The 17127-nt window shown below is 39.2% G+C and overlaps 1 protein-coding gene across 1 annotated transcript in view; it reads right to left on the reverse strand.

The window, feature by feature from the left end:
* Positions 1-17127, reverse strand: part of LOC140302510 (transmembrane channel-like protein 3) — a 97218-nt gene that overhangs the window by 28190 nt on the left and 51901 nt on the right. The window contains exons 11-19 of the mRNA XM_072381323.1: positions 16939-17086; positions 16763-16806; positions 14912-15059; positions 14262-14371; positions 13858-13936; positions 13247-13510; positions 9329-9457; positions 8534-8601; positions 8130-8258 (exon numbers count right to left, since the gene is read on the reverse strand). Of these exons, the coding sequence (XP_072237424.1) occupies positions 8130-8258; positions 8534-8601; positions 9329-9457; positions 13247-13510; positions 13858-13936; positions 14262-14371; positions 14912-15059; positions 16763-16806; positions 16939-17086 (1119 nt within the window). The remainder of the gene's footprint in view (positions 1-8129; positions 8259-8533; positions 8602-9328; positions 9458-13246; positions 13511-13857; positions 13937-14261; positions 14372-14911; positions 15060-16762; positions 16807-16938; positions 17087-17127) is intronic.

Here is a 17127-nt window from a genome sequence, read left to right on the forward strand (position 1 = left end):
ACTTTCCAGCAGAGTTCTACAAATACTTTTGAACTGTTTTGGCACCTGCATTTCACAAAATGGGTTAAGCAGAATGGCAGATAATCCCCACACATGAACTCTGCTAACATTATCCTGCTACAGAAACCAGGAAAAGACCCCATACTTCCATCCAGCTACCGCCCATTATCTCTAATAAATGCAGACCTCAAAATAATTTGTAAAGCCCTCGCCAAAAGAATAGAAAAAAATAACTCCACTTATAATACATCCTGACCAGACAGGTTTCATAAAGGGTAGACACTCATCCACTAACACTCGTAGGCTAATTAATCTCATAGACTATTCTACCATCAACAACCTGGAAACCACAATAGTCTCTCTAGATGCAGAAAAAGCATTTGATCGAGTGAACTGGAAATTTTTATTCGCAGCATTAAACAAATTCGCGTTTGGGTCACACTTAATCAACTGGATAAGGATATCATATAGCTCCCCAAATGCAAGTGTCAGGACAAATGATCAAACTTCTCCAAGCTTCAGTTTGCAGAGAGGTACAAGACAGGTTTGCCCACTTTCTCCCTCACTTTTTGCTATTTTCATCGAACCTTTAGCAGCTGCTATCAGACAAGATAGAAATATTAAATGTATCCAACCCCAAAATATTGAGCATAAAATAAGTCTTTATGCTGATGATGTTTTACTTTTCCTTCAGAACTCACAGGCATCTCTCATTTACACGATCACACTCATAAATAAATTCTCAGCACTTTCTGACTACTCTATCAACTGGTCTAAGACCACAGTTCTGCCCATTAACTGCAGAGTCCAGAATATACCTGCGATCACTTTACAGTCAGGAAATATTAGATATTTAGGCATAAACATTTCCTCCAGGCTCTCAGAGCTAACAAAGCTAAATTATGTGCAATTATTAAAGACAGTAGAGGACGATCTCTCTCGTTGGAAGTCATTACCCATATCACTTATGGGGAGAGTTGCTAGCATTAAAATGATGATACTACCAAAAGTAAACTACTTGTTCTCAATGATCCCCATAAAACCATCTGATACTTGGATTAAGTCACTAGATTCATGCATCTCCAAATTTCTGTGGAATAACAAACCATATATTAGTTTAAAAACCCTACAGAAGACCAAGGACAGTGGTGGATTAGATTTACCTAATTTTCAGCACTATTCCTTAGCCAATAGGTTACAGTATATATCAAAATGGTTTAAACTTAGCCCAATAGATGAACCATGGATAAATATAGAACAAGCATTGTGTGATAATCTGGAAATCTCTGACCTGCCACGTCTTAGTTCAAACATGAAGCATCACAAATGTTTCAAAAGCATTAACATCAGCACCTCTCTGACAGCCTGGTGGGAATTTCTTAAAATAACAAAGTTTTCACTTGTCCCGTGTAAGCTAACACCCATCTGGAACAATCCTGACATCCTGCAAAACAAAAAAATGCTAAACTATGGAGGAACAAAGGAATAAAACATCTGGAACATATAATCCAAAATGGACATTTTATTTCATTTGATGAGCTCATATCACAACATGAGATAGGCAGCAATAAATTCCTAGAATATCAAAAACTTAAGTCTATAATAACAAAGAAATATATCCTCCACCAACCAGACTTACAACTCCCGATTAGGGTAGCAGAATTTCTTAGCATATGCACCCCAAAACTACTATCAAAAATATATAAATTATTGTCTAAGATAGATGACACAATGTCTCTTCCATCCTCAAAATGGGAGGCAGATTTATCCATCAGTTCTAGTCATAACTTCTGGCCACAAATATGTTTGAACACCTAATTTACAGCTCATACAATACAAAATTCTTCATAGAACACACTATACAGGACAAAGGATGTTCAGTATGGTTCTAACACACTCAAACATCTGCTCACATTGCACAGATAACACACTTGATGATAATGCACACGCTTTGTGGTTTTGTGCGCCTGCACAGAAGTTCTGGCTTGAGGTTTGTGAGGACCTATCAACATGGCTAAAGTGTAGCATCCCTGCATGTCCCACACTATGCATACTGGGTGACTTAGACAACATCAACGTGGAATTCAGCTTAGCACACATGATCCTCACAGTGTTATGTATCGCAAAGAAAACTATTCTCATGAACTGGAAAGCGAAGAACAATCTGTGTATTAACCGGTTTAGAAATGTTCTTTTAGATTATATTAGCATGGAAACAATGTCTGCCTCCTCAAAACATCAATTGGCTGAATTTCATTCTCTCTGGTCCCCTCTGATTAGCTTTATCACATAGTGGTGGTGGTGGGTTGCTGTCCCGTCGCTCTGGGCAGTTGGGTGTGTGCTGGGGGGGTGTCAGGAACGATGGTGAGGTAAGACCCAGATGCAGCTCTTTAGTTAAAAAAAAACAAGGTTTATTCCACAAAACAAGACAGGGAGCATGAACAAAGGGCGCGGCAGAGCCAGATCATCAAAATTACTTAACTATGAAAAAAGGACTATGACAAACAAAACAAGGCTATGAAAAAACACTATACTATAAACCAGGAAGCTAAATACTGTGGAGGGAGTGATCAGTGAATGAGGTGCAGCTGTGAACAATGAGACAGGTGACGTGAGTGAACCGAACGTGACAGGGGAAAACATGGCTAGAACCTAACATGATTAACATAAACTGTGACATGACATAAACTGTTACAGAGCAGACTGTGACAGAGCCCCCCAGACATCCAACGAGGGTGGGAGGGAGGGGCTCTGAAGGGCCTAAAGCCGGGTCCCGTCCGGCAGGACGGCCGGCATAGGCGTGGGCGTGGAACCCTGCAGGATGGCTGGATCAGGCGTGGACGGAAAACATCTGTATGTGATAGATATCATGGGCCCTCCAAAAATGATCATATATCTTATATTTGCCTGAACACGAGGTAGGCATTTTCATTGCTTTGTTTTACCAAAAAAAACCAAAATGTATTGTACATAGTTTTCTCAATCACGTGTGGCATAGAGCTCTTCTACTTTCAATGTAGCAGTTTTTGCTTGGATCTGGGAATACTAAGTCCAAACTGATCTAATATTGACCTTGTCACGTGTAGATATTAACTTCCATCAGGACTGAGTTTAATGGCTCTCGCTTGAAATTATATCTCAGCTGTAGAGTGTACTGTCTCTGTATATTGCTGCTAAGATTTTCCACCACATCTGGGAGTTGATGATAAAGACTGAAACAGGCAATCATAACCTTGTTAAATAAATCAAAATGGGTTGAACACTTTAGTTCTTTGTATGTGTGTAGCAGAGATTCATATACTGTACTGTAGGACTACAAACCCACTTGTGTCTATTACTGCAGAGCTGGGACAGGAACACAGTAACAAGTCAGAATCAGGCTCCACTGCAAGATTAAAGAGTGTCCCTGCCCATGACAATGCATCCAAATATTCAACTTACTATTCAGTCTGCAGCCATACTCTTGAAGAGGCCCAGTGACAAACACTACAGTGTCCCTACTGATATCACAGTAAAAAAAAATGTAACCTCAGGAGTAGCTGAAAGAATGCAGCTTTAATACAAACAGCGATACAATCTGCATTCTTTTTTTACATTTACTTTTGAAGGTAAGTCATCTGACTGAATATGTGCATGTTCATGTAAAACAGATGGAGTTTGACAGCAGCTGACCAATCAAAATGATTTAATTCTTTTATTGATTTTTTTTTCTACTATGCTTGTAAATGCAAAAAAGTTATTATACAATATCTATCTATTTTGTAGAACTATCTATCTTTTTCTTACAGAGACAAACAAACGTGGACGCTCACCCTCACAGGGACAATTTTGAATCACCAATTAACCTGACATACATGTTTTTGGATGGTGGGAGGAAGCAGGAGAGAACCCACACATACACGGGAGAACATGCAAACTGCACACAGACAGAACACAGCTGGGATTTGAACCAGAAACCATATTGGTGTGAGGCAATAGTGCTACCGATTTCTTTATCATCTAAAGAAATGTTATCAAGTAAATAACACCATGATGTAAAAAACTTGGCTCAGAGGCGAAATAGTAAAATTTCTTTGAACTAAATATATATGTAGTGTAGTAAGAACTGTTGTCAAACTGAGAGTAACCAAAGTTAGATATGTCTTTTTGTTTGGTTTGAAACTTCATCAAATCCTGATAATTACTGAGGAACATTTATTTTGTTCATGTTCAGTGCATTAAGTAATTTGTTTTAGTTGGAGTGTTAATCTCTGTACTGTACTCTGTACTCCACGGTAACGTGGAGCTGTAGGGAATCTTAGCTATGCTATTAGCATAGTTCCCGCACCATTTTTCTGGTGATGTCAATAAATGTGAAGGATTGCTGCTCCAATGTTCTATAACTTTCGTCCATTCCTCATGCTCAATCACCACCGACTCTTCCAAAATCTCTTATGTCATTGTATTATTAAAGGATAGAGCAATAGACTAGCCTTTTTTTTATCTGCATCCAATTGACTCTTATCCTTTTTCTTCCTTTCAGGAGTTTAGAATAACTTTTGGCCACCCTCTTCGTGAGGTAAATGCTGCCAAGAGGCTTTTGAACTTAAGACAGGGCAGCCAGTCAGTGGCTGAATTCTAATTGAATTCTGCATCTTGGCAGCAGTAACGGGATGGCTGGCTAATGCTCTCCCTGGAGTTCTACGTAATGCATCAAATGAAGGACCAGTTAGCCTCCAGAAAAGTCATTTGAGTCGGCTAAGCACCTAGCTGTGATATTATATGGTATTGCCTGAGGCAGGTAAAGATGCTATGGAGCATTGGATTAGGCTTAATAAAATGGTAGAAGTGGCGAATGACTGTTAAGAGGCAGAGCCATGGTACTGATGACCCCGCCATGAGGGTAGCACGATGTTTATCAAACACTGTCCTGATCAGTATTCAGTCAACATTTTCAAGTTTAAGTCAGTAGAGAAACAGTCTGCCAATGATATTTAGGAGATTCTTGATGAGTACGTGCTACAGAAAAAAACTTAGACCACATTAGTTAAGCAACCGAGGTAAGACACAGCAGTGCATGAAAGATACTTTCATTTTCATGAACATGTGGCTGAGAGTGTGTCTGTTCTGCTTACAACCGAGTTGGCTATCATGCCAATAACACAATCAGCTCCTTAAACCATTGCTGGTGTTGAGAATGATTGCCTTAAGAGTTTGGTGAGATAGTTAGACAGACTAGTTATGCAGCTGACACAGGTGCTGACTAATCACAGCACTCAACCTGCAGTAGCCCAACCCTCACAGAATGCAGAGTTTGTGGGAACCACTCATTCAATACTTTCCTACTGCAAAAGGGATAACAGATGTTTGAGGTGCTTGTCTCCTGGTCACTGGAAGAGAGACTGTCTTCAACAGGCAAGCTGTTCAGAAAGTTCAGGCTTTCAGTGAATTATATATATGCCCCTGTTCATATTAACAATAATGTGGCGCTTAAAGGCATGTTGGACCCTGGCTCTGTGACATGTAACATCCGTGAATCTGCAGTGGAGAAACCCAGCTCTGCTAGTATTTTGCCAGTGAAAGAAAACATAGTTTTTGGTTGTGGTGACTCACAGACTTTGCATGGTGGCTTTTATAACAGAGATGCAGCTTTATGGCATTTCCTGCATTGTACCACCTACGTCATGTGGCGTTTTTGGTCATCAAGTGATGCCTCTTTAGGGTGATAAGTGGGTACCAATGACCATAGTGAATCCATAGTGATAGCTATCACGCTGAAGAGAAATTGTAAACTGGCTGATGTGTCCCCATGCTTAGCTGTTGAGGACCTAGATGCCCTCCAGGGCTCACACGGCTGCTGGGGAAAAGCAACATGGTTCAGAGAGGCAGCAACCCAATGCATCACCCACTATCTGCCATGATGCCAAGTTGGACAAAAAGTTGTCTGAGTTGGGTCTTGGTGATATTGGCATGAATCTTGTCAGGTTAGTGAGGCCTGCAAGGCTCAGTTGATACAGCTGCTGACGGAATACAAAGAGATCTTCCCCAAACACTCCCTGGACTGTGGTGAGGTGAACAGATACACACACTGCATTCACTTCACTCATGTTTGACCATTCAGCAACTATTGTAACACAGTTCTTTCTCCAAGCAACATAACTAAAGAACAAAAGATAGATGATACAAAGGTCAACAGGTATGTGCAGTAAGAAGTGATGCTGAGAAACTTCCGGCACAAGTCACCCATTACATGGGCGTGACACTGACTTGGCTGACTCTTTTCTTCAGGCAGACCCTTGGTTACCAATTACACAAATGAGGTTGCATTGGTTGCTTATATGGTAACTAAACTTGTGGAAATGTGTAAAAAGGAAATCATTTTCTTTCTGTCTTCAATCGCAACCTGAATTGTATTTACAAACTAACTTGAATTTGATTTCAGCAACACACTCAAAAACAGTAGGGATGGTGGCTAAGAGAGACAGAAATTGATGTCAGGATTGGGCATAAAAGGAGCATCAACCAAGGATGGGTTGTGGCTCACTGCTTTATGTTAAACTCCATCAGAGAATCATTAATAAGTTAAAAAAATATATTTCTCAATGTAAGCTTGTAAATAACTTTGCTCTTTCAGCATCTACAGAGCAGAATATTGTGAAAAAATTCAGGGAGTCTGGGGAAATCTCTCAGTGTGTAAAAGCCAAGGACAGAAACCACTGTTGGATGAGCCTGGAGCCCGCAGGCAGTACTGAAGGAGAAACCATCTTGCCACTATGATCAATACAGCCACACATGGGCTCAGGAGGAGCTTTGAAAACCATTGTCACTCAACACAGTCCACGGCTGCATCCAGAAATGTAATCTGAAACTTTATTACACAAGGAGAAAGCCATATATCAGCTCGGACTGTTGAGCAGCTTAAATCTTGAATTCAGTAAGAATGGACACAGATTCCTCTGAAAAACTGCAACGATAGGCGCATTCGGACAGACAGTTATAAGAACGCAGTTATAAGAACCGTCCACCTCGAATTTCGTTATAAGAACTGCCCTTACCCAGGGGAACTGTTTCATTTTGCATTCGCACATAAGTCGGGGACCTTGATCGGGACTGATGTGACTGTCTGCGACAGTGGTGTGTTACTGTAGCGCCACACTCAACATCAAAACCCACAAAAAGTAAGGAGAGAAGAAAACAAAACTACACCACCAAGAAGCTAACATGGAGAGTGAGGAGGCCGCCGTGTTCATGGTCTGCATGACGGTGATATCAATCATGGACGATCACATCAGGCGTCTAAGATGGAGGCTGGAAGAGCACACAGCGAGAGTCAGGAGAGAAGAATCTAGCAGCGGGTGATACTTCTTCGTTTCATGAAAGAAAGAAGGAGAGCAGAGCGCCGCAGACAAAGGAGATGACGTGTAAGTTTAACTTATTAAACATGCACCGGTTGTGTCCGTGTCGTATGAGTAAATATTTCAGACAAGGGGCATAACCCATAACCCAGAAAAGACCCTGCCTCGAAGAAGGAGCTAAAATGGTTATAGGAACTGAGGGCCGTGGTCCCGAGTTCCTGTATGTCCGAGTGCGCAAAAAAACGGCTCTATTCCTGAAAAGGTTATAGGGACTGCAAAAGGTCCTACAGTGGGAATGCGCCTCATTAGTATCCTCAGTTCCCAAACCATTAAAAAGTGTAATTAAAAGGAAGCTGATGGAACACAATGGGAAACATGACTCTGGAACAACTTTTACTAAGTGTGTTGATGCAGCAGATTTTACATTTGGTTCTGATTTCTAAATACAATTAGGTTTGTCAGTGAAGACACTGAAAATTATTTCTTTGGACTTCTGTTTGTTAAATAAAAGTTCAAATGAACAAAAACCAAATGTACCAAATGTATAAAAAATACAGCGGACAAAAAAATTCTATAAATAATTTAAAAAATGAAATAACAAATAAAAATACAAGAAAGAAGAATAAATGGTTTTATGGTTAAAGTTGGAACATCTGATAAAAAGAAATCAAAACATTAACCATATGGCGCTATGGTTATACAAGAAAGGAAAATAAACTATTGTTCTGCAGTAATACATTTGCCTTGTGTGTGTGCATGTGTACGTGTGTGCATGCGTGTGTGTGCGTGTCAAACCTAGAAGCTCGGAAGACCTGCTGATGGGGAACATTACAGGTGAGGACAGCCCAGCTCCTGAGATACATCAGACCAATCAGCTTCAGCACATTGAAAGCAGGAAGGCAAGGAGAGAAAAATGCTCCCATCCTGATGTAAACAAAAGACACACACACAGACACTGGAGTCAAACCCCATATAAAAGGGTATAAAATGGGTTCATGTCTTCACTGCATTATGTTTATAGCTGCAAGATGACGTTTCTAAAATTGGCTGAAAAAATATAGTCAAGACAGCGACAGAGGTGAAATGAAAAGGTTATGGGGAGCCTCTTTCCTTTAAACAGGGTCATGGAGACCAGTCGGACTGTTAGCTCTGAATTAGGTTCCAGTTTAATGGTATGATAAATACTTTTTCATACTTACCAGATCATTCCTTGGTTATAAATCAGATGCAGGACATTCTCAGCTATTTTGAATTCTCCATATTCCGGCTGGGGAAAAAAACAAACAAACAAAAAGAATGTTGATATGCCATTGATTGTCTGTGTTAAATTTTTTGTCTACATTGATTTTTAAGATTTTTCTGATAAAATTTAATTGAATCATGTTGACGAAACATGTCAGTCACAAATGATTATCTAAAATTGTTTCAATAGATCATTAAATATGTGAAAGGGATTTTGAAACATATGCATTGTAAAAACGTGAGATAAACCAGAAAATTTGTCTACATTTTTCCTACTTACTAAAATCATGGCAATCATTCCTAATTACAATACTGCTTTGATGACAAAACTGGCAAACTTTTGTGTGCCAATGTGAAAAGACTCTTTTCACGATAGGAACACAAACCTAGTCTTGTACAAAGAATAGCCCTTGTATATACACGTAATTTGAATAAAATACTAAAACAGGCTAAACACAGGATAAAATGCATGTATAACAAAAGTTATACTGTACACATAGAAAAATGGTTTAATCATCTATCCATGTTACTGCATATCACATGAGTTGATTCCTACATATGGGTTATGGGTGCAGCTCTGAAACAAAAACAGGTGATTTAGGGTAGGGTTAGGGTTAACGTGACGGGAAAAAACATGACAAGAAATTAACCTAAAACCTGGAAACAAGACAAGACGAAACTCTAAACGTAACATGACAGCAACAGGGGCAAGACAATCAGTTTCAAAAGGCAAGCACTGATGAAAAACTCACAAATTTGCTCTCTAAATCCCAGCAGCAACAGTCACTCAAGTAGCGAACCACCAGACCTCTGATGAAGTCAATGAGCAAGATGCTGGCCACTGTGAAGATCATGTCAATGATGGAAAGCTTCAGCATTTCCTAGAGATACACAATAAACACACTGTTGAATTTTTTATACAAACACAGATAGAAAGAGATATGTGGTAAAAGAAGGGCAGTGTGGTCGCATCGATCAGTACTTTTTAATAAGTCAGTCAAATAAGTCGGATGAAGTCCAGTGGCAGGTAGAAAACCACAGTCCGAAGGTTATCAATAACACAGCTACGGAGGAGGAGGTTCTAAGAAGGGATGCAGCTGATACTGAGGTGAGTAGGCCAGTTAGAGAGAGAAATCTGGAGCAGAAAGCTAGAGTTAAGTGGCCCAGGGTAAGTAGCAACAAAGAATGGGAGGCAGTCAATAAAGATTTGTCATTAATATTAAGTAGGCTAAGAGGAAATGCAAGCGATAAGCTAGAGAAGATGGGAGATATAATTTACTCCTATGGTGCCGAAAGATTTGAGGTGCAAGATAGAAAAAGGGTTGAAAGAGTACAATTAAGTCTAGACAGCAAAGAAAAGTGGAGAAACTGGTTAAGGAAAGAAGAAACTTAAGAAAGCAGTGGAAAAGAGCTACAGAGGAAGAGAAAGAGGGAATTAATGTTTTGCAGGAAGAATTGAGAAGCAGGCTAGCAATACTCAGCAGGGCTGAATAGCTTAGGAAAAAGAGAAAGAAGATAGAATATGTAAGGACTGCGTTTTACAGGGACCCGTTCAAGTTTGTTAAAGGGTTGTTTAATCAGGAAAAGGGAGGACGGCTTAAAGCAACAAAGGCAGAGGTAGCAGAGTATCTAAGAAATACATATTCAGATCTTGAGCAGGGTAGAGCCTTCCACCTGGCATGCCACCATTAGGAGAGATAGCTCATAAGATGGATGTTAGACCACTTGGGTGGAAAGAGGTTGAGGAGGTAGTCAGGCGTGCAAATGCTTCGTCGGCCCCAGGGCCAAATGGAGTCCCCTACTGGGTTTATAAAAGTGCACCTGATATCCTAAAGTTTTTGTGGAGGCAATTAAGAATAGTTTGAGAGAAACAGTTTATTCCTAGAGCATGGCATAGGACTCTTTCTCCTCTTATACTAAAGGAGAAAGAGTCTCTCCTAAATGTAGAGGGGAAGATTTTCTTTAGTGTAGTTGTACGGAGATTAGCTAGTTATTTAGAAAGGAATAGCTTAATAGATAATACTGTACAGAAGGTAGGAATACCAGGTTTCGCAGGGTGTTTAGAGCACACTAGCATGATTTGGCATCAGATTCAGACAGCGAAGAGTGAGAAAAAAAATTTGCATGTTATATTTCTGATATTAGCAAATGCATTTGATTCAGTACCACATAGCCTTTTTTTGGTTGGTTTGGTTTTTGGTTTTGATTATTTTAGCATGCCTGTAGTTGTTGTTGACTTAATAAGAGCAAATTTCCAGGATATTAGACTGTCTAAGTACAGCAGGTTTCACAACAAGTTGGCAGAGGCTAGAAATAGGCATTATGGCAGGGTGTACAATTTCTCCATTAGCATTTACAATGGCGATGGAGATAATTATTAGAGCTTCTAAGTGGGTTGTAGGTGGAGAGAGACGTCAGGATAGCATGCGCCTTACACCAGTTAGGGCCTACATGAATGATATGACATTGGTGACTACAACAGTACCATGTATGAGGAGAATACTTGAGAGACTTAACAAAAATCTAAAGTGAGCTGGTATGAAAATCAAACCTGCTAAGTCTTGAAGTATCTCAATAAGCAGAGGGAATTTAGCTGCAGGTATTGAAGATAAATGAAGGCAGGTGAATTTAGGAGGGTCTAATGTGAAGAGAGTGGCAATTCAGTTTGTTCAGGAGGGGGAGAAAGTTAATAAGATAATAAGGAAGCAAGGCAGCTTAGAGGATGCTTGTGATTGGGAGATGCAGTTAGATTTAATTGTTTGTCAGGTGGCCACAGTTATACAGTGAGGAACCTTGGAGTTATTTTTGACCAGAATTTATCATTTGACGCACATATAAAACTGGTTTCGAGGACGGTCTTCTTTCACCTTCGTAATATTGCTAAAATCAAAAACATCCTGTCTCAGGCTGATGCAGAGAAACTAGTTCATGCATTTGTTACTTCAAGTCAACTCCCTTTTTGATAAAGCTTATAGTTAGGGATGGCTCAGGTGATCCTGAAACATCCCATAGTTAAGCTGCTATAGGCTTAGACTGCTGGGGGACCTCATCTGTTACACCTTTCCTCACTTTGCTCTCTTTTTCCCCCTGTTTAATTTCTCAAATGATATTATGTATATTATAGCAGTTCAATCCACAAATGCAATTAGGCTTAAAACTGTTCATCTGCAATGAGGACTTGGATGAGAAAGTCTTTGTTTGTATAATGTACCATGTGTGGTCTGTTTTCAGTCAGTGTCATGCTCCCATTCAATAACTGCTCTGAACAGACTGTGTGCCAGTTTTAGGGTGGTTTGTAAATATTTTCACAGGGTGAATTATTGATATTTGTTTCAATAATCATGTATGTGCAAAGTATTCAGATCAGTGCCACCAGCTTGTCCATAATGTTGGAAAGATTTAATTTTCCCTATGATGACCAACAGGATGACAGATTTCTTATGTTTCCCTATGGTAGGATGTTCAATACCAGCAAGTCCCCCATCTCTTGCTCAGCTCACAGGGACATCATGTCTCTCATAGTGTGGATGCACTAGTGTGTTACCACAGCTGGACTCTGGGATTAACAAGAGGGCCATGGCTGTACACAGGATTTTTAGGCAAAGCTTTTAACTGTGTAAATAAACCAGTAAGAAGATCAGAGTGAGCTCAAAGACTCCGGTCTCCACAGTGCACGGTTTTAGATAAATGCACTCTATGGCACTGAAAAAGGTGACCAGAAGAAACTGTACCAGGTTGCACATCGCACTGCCCCTTTGTGAACCTGTGCTAGGCGGCTCCATGGCAGCTGACTGTGCATTGCTGTGTGGCCCTGCCCTGCTTGTGGAGGGCCAGCAATTTGGCTGGGTTCTGACAAATGTGGTGCAGGAGGCACAGAACGAAATTATTAAAACTATGAAAGACATCTGCAAGGATTTAAAGAGGATGAACAATGCACTGAATTTGGTGATTATAAATGGTTAATTTAAGAAACTGGTTTCAAAATACATGTCAAGTCTAAGACTACCAGTAGTTTTTGTTTTTAAATCCAAACTAAGCTCTAGAGCAGCTGCATTTTTCAGGGGGGCTTTATGCTGGTTATAACAAAGTGAGAGGTCATGTTAGCTGTGTGAAATCATTTTCAGTTTGTTTTGCAGTGCACAAAGTAAAACCTGTTCTAACTAAATACTGTAGCATTCGTCTAATGAAAAGGAAATTACCTGTAATTTGGAAAGGATGACACCAGGTGAGTTTTCTGATATCAAACTTTATCCTCAGAAATGATCAAACTAAATGTGCATTTGTTTACATAATTATTTTTCATAGACCCAGTAACTGAAGCTGACATGTTACTATAGTCACTTTGTTAAGAAACAGAGCTTTGTTATGCTGTAATTGCTGCTGGTTTGAGGGATGGTCCACAGATTTTCACATCTGCTCTGGACTTTGTAGCTCTGCCTCCTTTCCACATTAATTTTATGCATGCCAAACTGTGTAAAAACTTGTATGTAACATGAGGCTACTGAGATTTTATCAGACCACATGTGAGCTGCAACAGTTTGTATATTGTTTTTTTTGAGGAACATTTCATTTTAAAAAAATATATCCAATTTTTATGAGTATGTACTCTTTCTGGGAAAAAAAGACAGGATTTATATGCCACATTAAATAGAGCAATCAGAAGAAATAACCTGTCCAACATAGGTCTCCCAGCATTGTTCCTGCTGAGAGCGAGTGTTCTTCTCAAAAAGAGTGGTCTGATTGTAGATAGTCCCTGAACTGCTCCTGCTGTTGTTGGTAAAGTTTAGCACTGTAGCAATGGTTGCTACGGTGCTGTTCAGATGCCCTGAGAAATAGATCTCTGATACCGGGGTGGAGGGACTGTCTGTCTCAGGCAGAGATATGGTGGCCAAGAAGGAGTTGGTATCGTTCCAGTTACCTGAAGTCATTTGTAGCTGGAAGACAAATATAACAAAGTCAATCTTACTAACAAGAACTACTAAGTTCACAAACTGCTGAAAAGTTCAATATATCAGGCCTACATTGTTAGCCTACCTTAGACTCTGTCTACTACAAACTGATTTGTTTTCTTTGCAAGTATAGCTTAAGTTAGAAATTTACAATATTTCCACATATCATTATGTAAATGGGATGAGTTTTAGAGGTGTTGATTAGAGTATCTAAACTAAGAACAACGTTTCTAAACTCCACAGAGCACATATGACCATGGTTATGCAGTTGTTATGTTGCCTGGATTAAATTTGTTGTGATATGAAACATGGTTAATAATTTCAATACTCACAGCAGAGCTCATACTGTTGACTTTATCAAGGAGGGCAATAATCAGGCTATAAAGATTTCCCAGGTATAAAACAAGCACTCTGTAAACACAATATCATTGCAGTGTCAGTTTGCAGTAGGACACATGTCTTCTGTGTGTACTGAATGGATGAGTTAGAAAAGTCAGGCCAAAATTAAAAAACAGATGGTTTAATTCCCCAGTTTACATTTCAGGGTGTCCTTGGGCAAGACCCTGGACCCCTCACCACACATTGGTTTGTGGGTGTGTGTGTGTATAGTAGATAAATATGTATAGAAGTGTTGAATGTAGCTTCTACTCTTCACCTTTAGGGGTCAACAGTACTAAAAAAGTGCTATATAAACAATTTAATTTGGATTGGGCAGTCGCTGATATGATTACAGTACCTGGCAAGCTGGAATCGCAGTGAGGTTCTTGGGTGGTACATCTCTAGCTGAGCCACCAGTTCAAAGGCAGAGGGAGCAATCATGGTGATGAGCGAAACCACCACACTCACCTGGAGGAACACAAATGGGGTGTGTGATTAAATCATTCTTCTAGGGCTGGAGCATTAGTCATTTTTAGATGGAGTCTTACTTGAGTTTGTTTGAAGCACAATCGATGACCACTCAATGGCGACTTCCATGCATTGACCAACTTTTGGATATAACCCATTGTAATATATTGTTGTTTTTAAACCCCTTGAGTGTTTTCTTTATAGATACTTGTGTACAGCCACTGTGATGGCCCATTTCTGATTTGCAAAGAATACAGTGCACTGTTTCAGGTATTAGGTATCTGTTTAAAAGATTCACAAGTCATTTCCTGCACACCCAGAACATATACTAGACAAATTGCCAAAATTACAGAATCAACTGCTGCCTTCCTGCCTTCAATGAATGAATGAATTAAATTAAATGAGCCTTCACATTCAGTGATTGTCTCCTATTTGATCCATATCTGCTCTCCATTTTCATAGGTTCCTTAACTGTTTTGTAAATTGAATAATCTAATCAAAGTAATGATGATGATGATGTCGTTTGCTCTGCTCCTGTACCTCATTTTTCTCCCACAGCGTCAGCTCCGGCTTCTCTTGCTCCAGTTTCTGAGAACGATCCACCACAAAATAGATGATGTAGATGCTGCCGGCTAATGACAACAGCACCAGGATGTTGGCTAAGATACGAAGACTGATCAAAACTGCCCTAAAAGAAACATAGTTTGATTAAACAAGTTGAGCGGATAGAGGGAAATCCATTACAATCATTACATGACGCTATTCTCATTGTACTGTAAATCTACTTAATCTTTTAGTTGAGCTTTCATATCCCTCATGACTGTACCAGTTGTGTCACCACTGCTGCTGTTAATATAATCTTTAAAATGGCATCTTACACCTTAACATACACCTGTGTGATGTTAGACCCATTTCTGCTATCTCCTTGCGACTGATGCAAAATGTTATTTTGTTTAAAATTTATTGTCAATACCAGTGTCGTGTCTGAAATATTTGGACGCAGGGATTTTTATTTCTGGCCCTCTTGCACATATATTTCTTGGAGTTCCTTTTTTTTTTAAGTGCAAAACTCCAGGGATGGTAGAGAGTTGCTTTGATTTATTTTAATTTGTTTTTATCTCAGTGGATCCATCTTTAAGACTGTAGCTGTGATTTCTTCATCCAGATTTTTACCAGTGTTCTCCCTGAGTGCAGAAGAATAGAATGTTTCCGAATATAGCAAGAAGGCAATGATCGAGTATCAGTATCGAGGATACAGTCCAAATGAAGCCAATTAGAATCCAATACACTGTAATACAATCATTCTAAACAAAGTAATTAAATTCCAAATTGGTCCAATTCATACAATGCCAATTTTAAAAAAAAACAAAAAAAAAACAACAAACAAACAGAAACTGCCGAAATAGGGAACGGAAACTTCTTTGATTCATTCTCACATCCAAAGCGTGCACAAGGCAACAGGAGAAAGAAAAAAACTCCATTTTAACAGGAATAAACCTCCATCTGAACCAGAACCAGGAAGGGTGATCATCTTCCTCAAATAATTATGACAATTTTGAATGTAGTAATGCTGAAAAGTATGTTAAAATGGAAGTTGACTTATCGAAGTAAAACTGATAAAAAGGCAAAAATAACATCTTAGATATTTTACCCCATCAGGTAATCATGACCATACTTATCATATGTTATGTGTTGTAACACAAAATAAGATGTGTCTGTTGTTAGAAAATTACCAGCCTTTTCTCATAAAGAAGCATATGTTTTGCACACCAAGTCATGTCAAGTGTTATTTATATGTACTTTTGTAATTTTGTGTCCAATTTTATGCTGTGTACTGTGAGGGGATGATTTGCTGTGTTATTAAAAATAACGTCATGATATGACAAGCCAAAAGCTTGAAATGCATATAACAATCAAAAAGTGGCAAAAGTGGCATGCATTTCATACACATTTCCATGAGATCATGCTTGAAATACAGGCTCCCATCTGAGTGATGTATGATTTGTTATCAAATACTTATGTGCCTAGTTTGGTAAATCTGGTGTTAAGCATCTCTTCACCTATAAGAAGAAAATTACTGTTTTTTGCAACTCTAAGCTGTCTCAAACTTAGTGTTTCCTCATGAGCAGTGATAAGTTAAGAACCTTGATGTTTAACAATAATGTTGTGGATATTTTAAATTCTCTTTGTCTTTTGCACAAGTTGGCTTACACTAAACTAATAATAAAAGGTGAAATTGTTTATTGACGGTAACATACATGTATATAACGAGAAAGCAGGTCACAAAGTTGGTGAAATTACTTTTGGTGGTCTCGTAGATTTAATGGAAGGAACCCTAATTAAGGTAATTAAAACATATAAGTACAAGACACACTAATAAGAGACACTTACAGACTTGTGTCCTTCTTCTTTTCCTGCTCTTCAACAATAGCTTCCTGTACATAAAATATTTATGTTGTGTTTAAAGCACAATTTCTGATCTGTAATGATCTGAGAGATTAACAATCAAAGAATGTTGATTACAGATGATTGAGTCTGTAGTGTTTGTGACCATATGTGTCCCTGACCCTGATGTTATTGACGATGGCAGCTCCTTTGCTCTCTGCAGCCTCTGGGTTTCCTATCAGGTAATCCCAGGCACAAAATACTCTCCAACAGAACGTAAAATTCTCATCGGAGGCACTGGCCAGACTCAGGCGAGAGTTCTTGGCCATTCTGTAGGACATATTAGAAAGGATCTGAAAATTGGATCAATC

This window comes from Leuresthes tenuis, unplaced genomic scaffold, assembly GCF_036924035.1.
Source record: "Leuresthes tenuis unplaced genomic scaffold, fLeuTen1.0.hap1 SCAF_2, whole genome shotgun sequence".
In the NCBI taxonomy this organism is placed as follows: domain Eukaryota; kingdom Metazoa; phylum Chordata; class Actinopteri; order Atheriniformes; family Atherinopsidae; genus Leuresthes; species Leuresthes tenuis.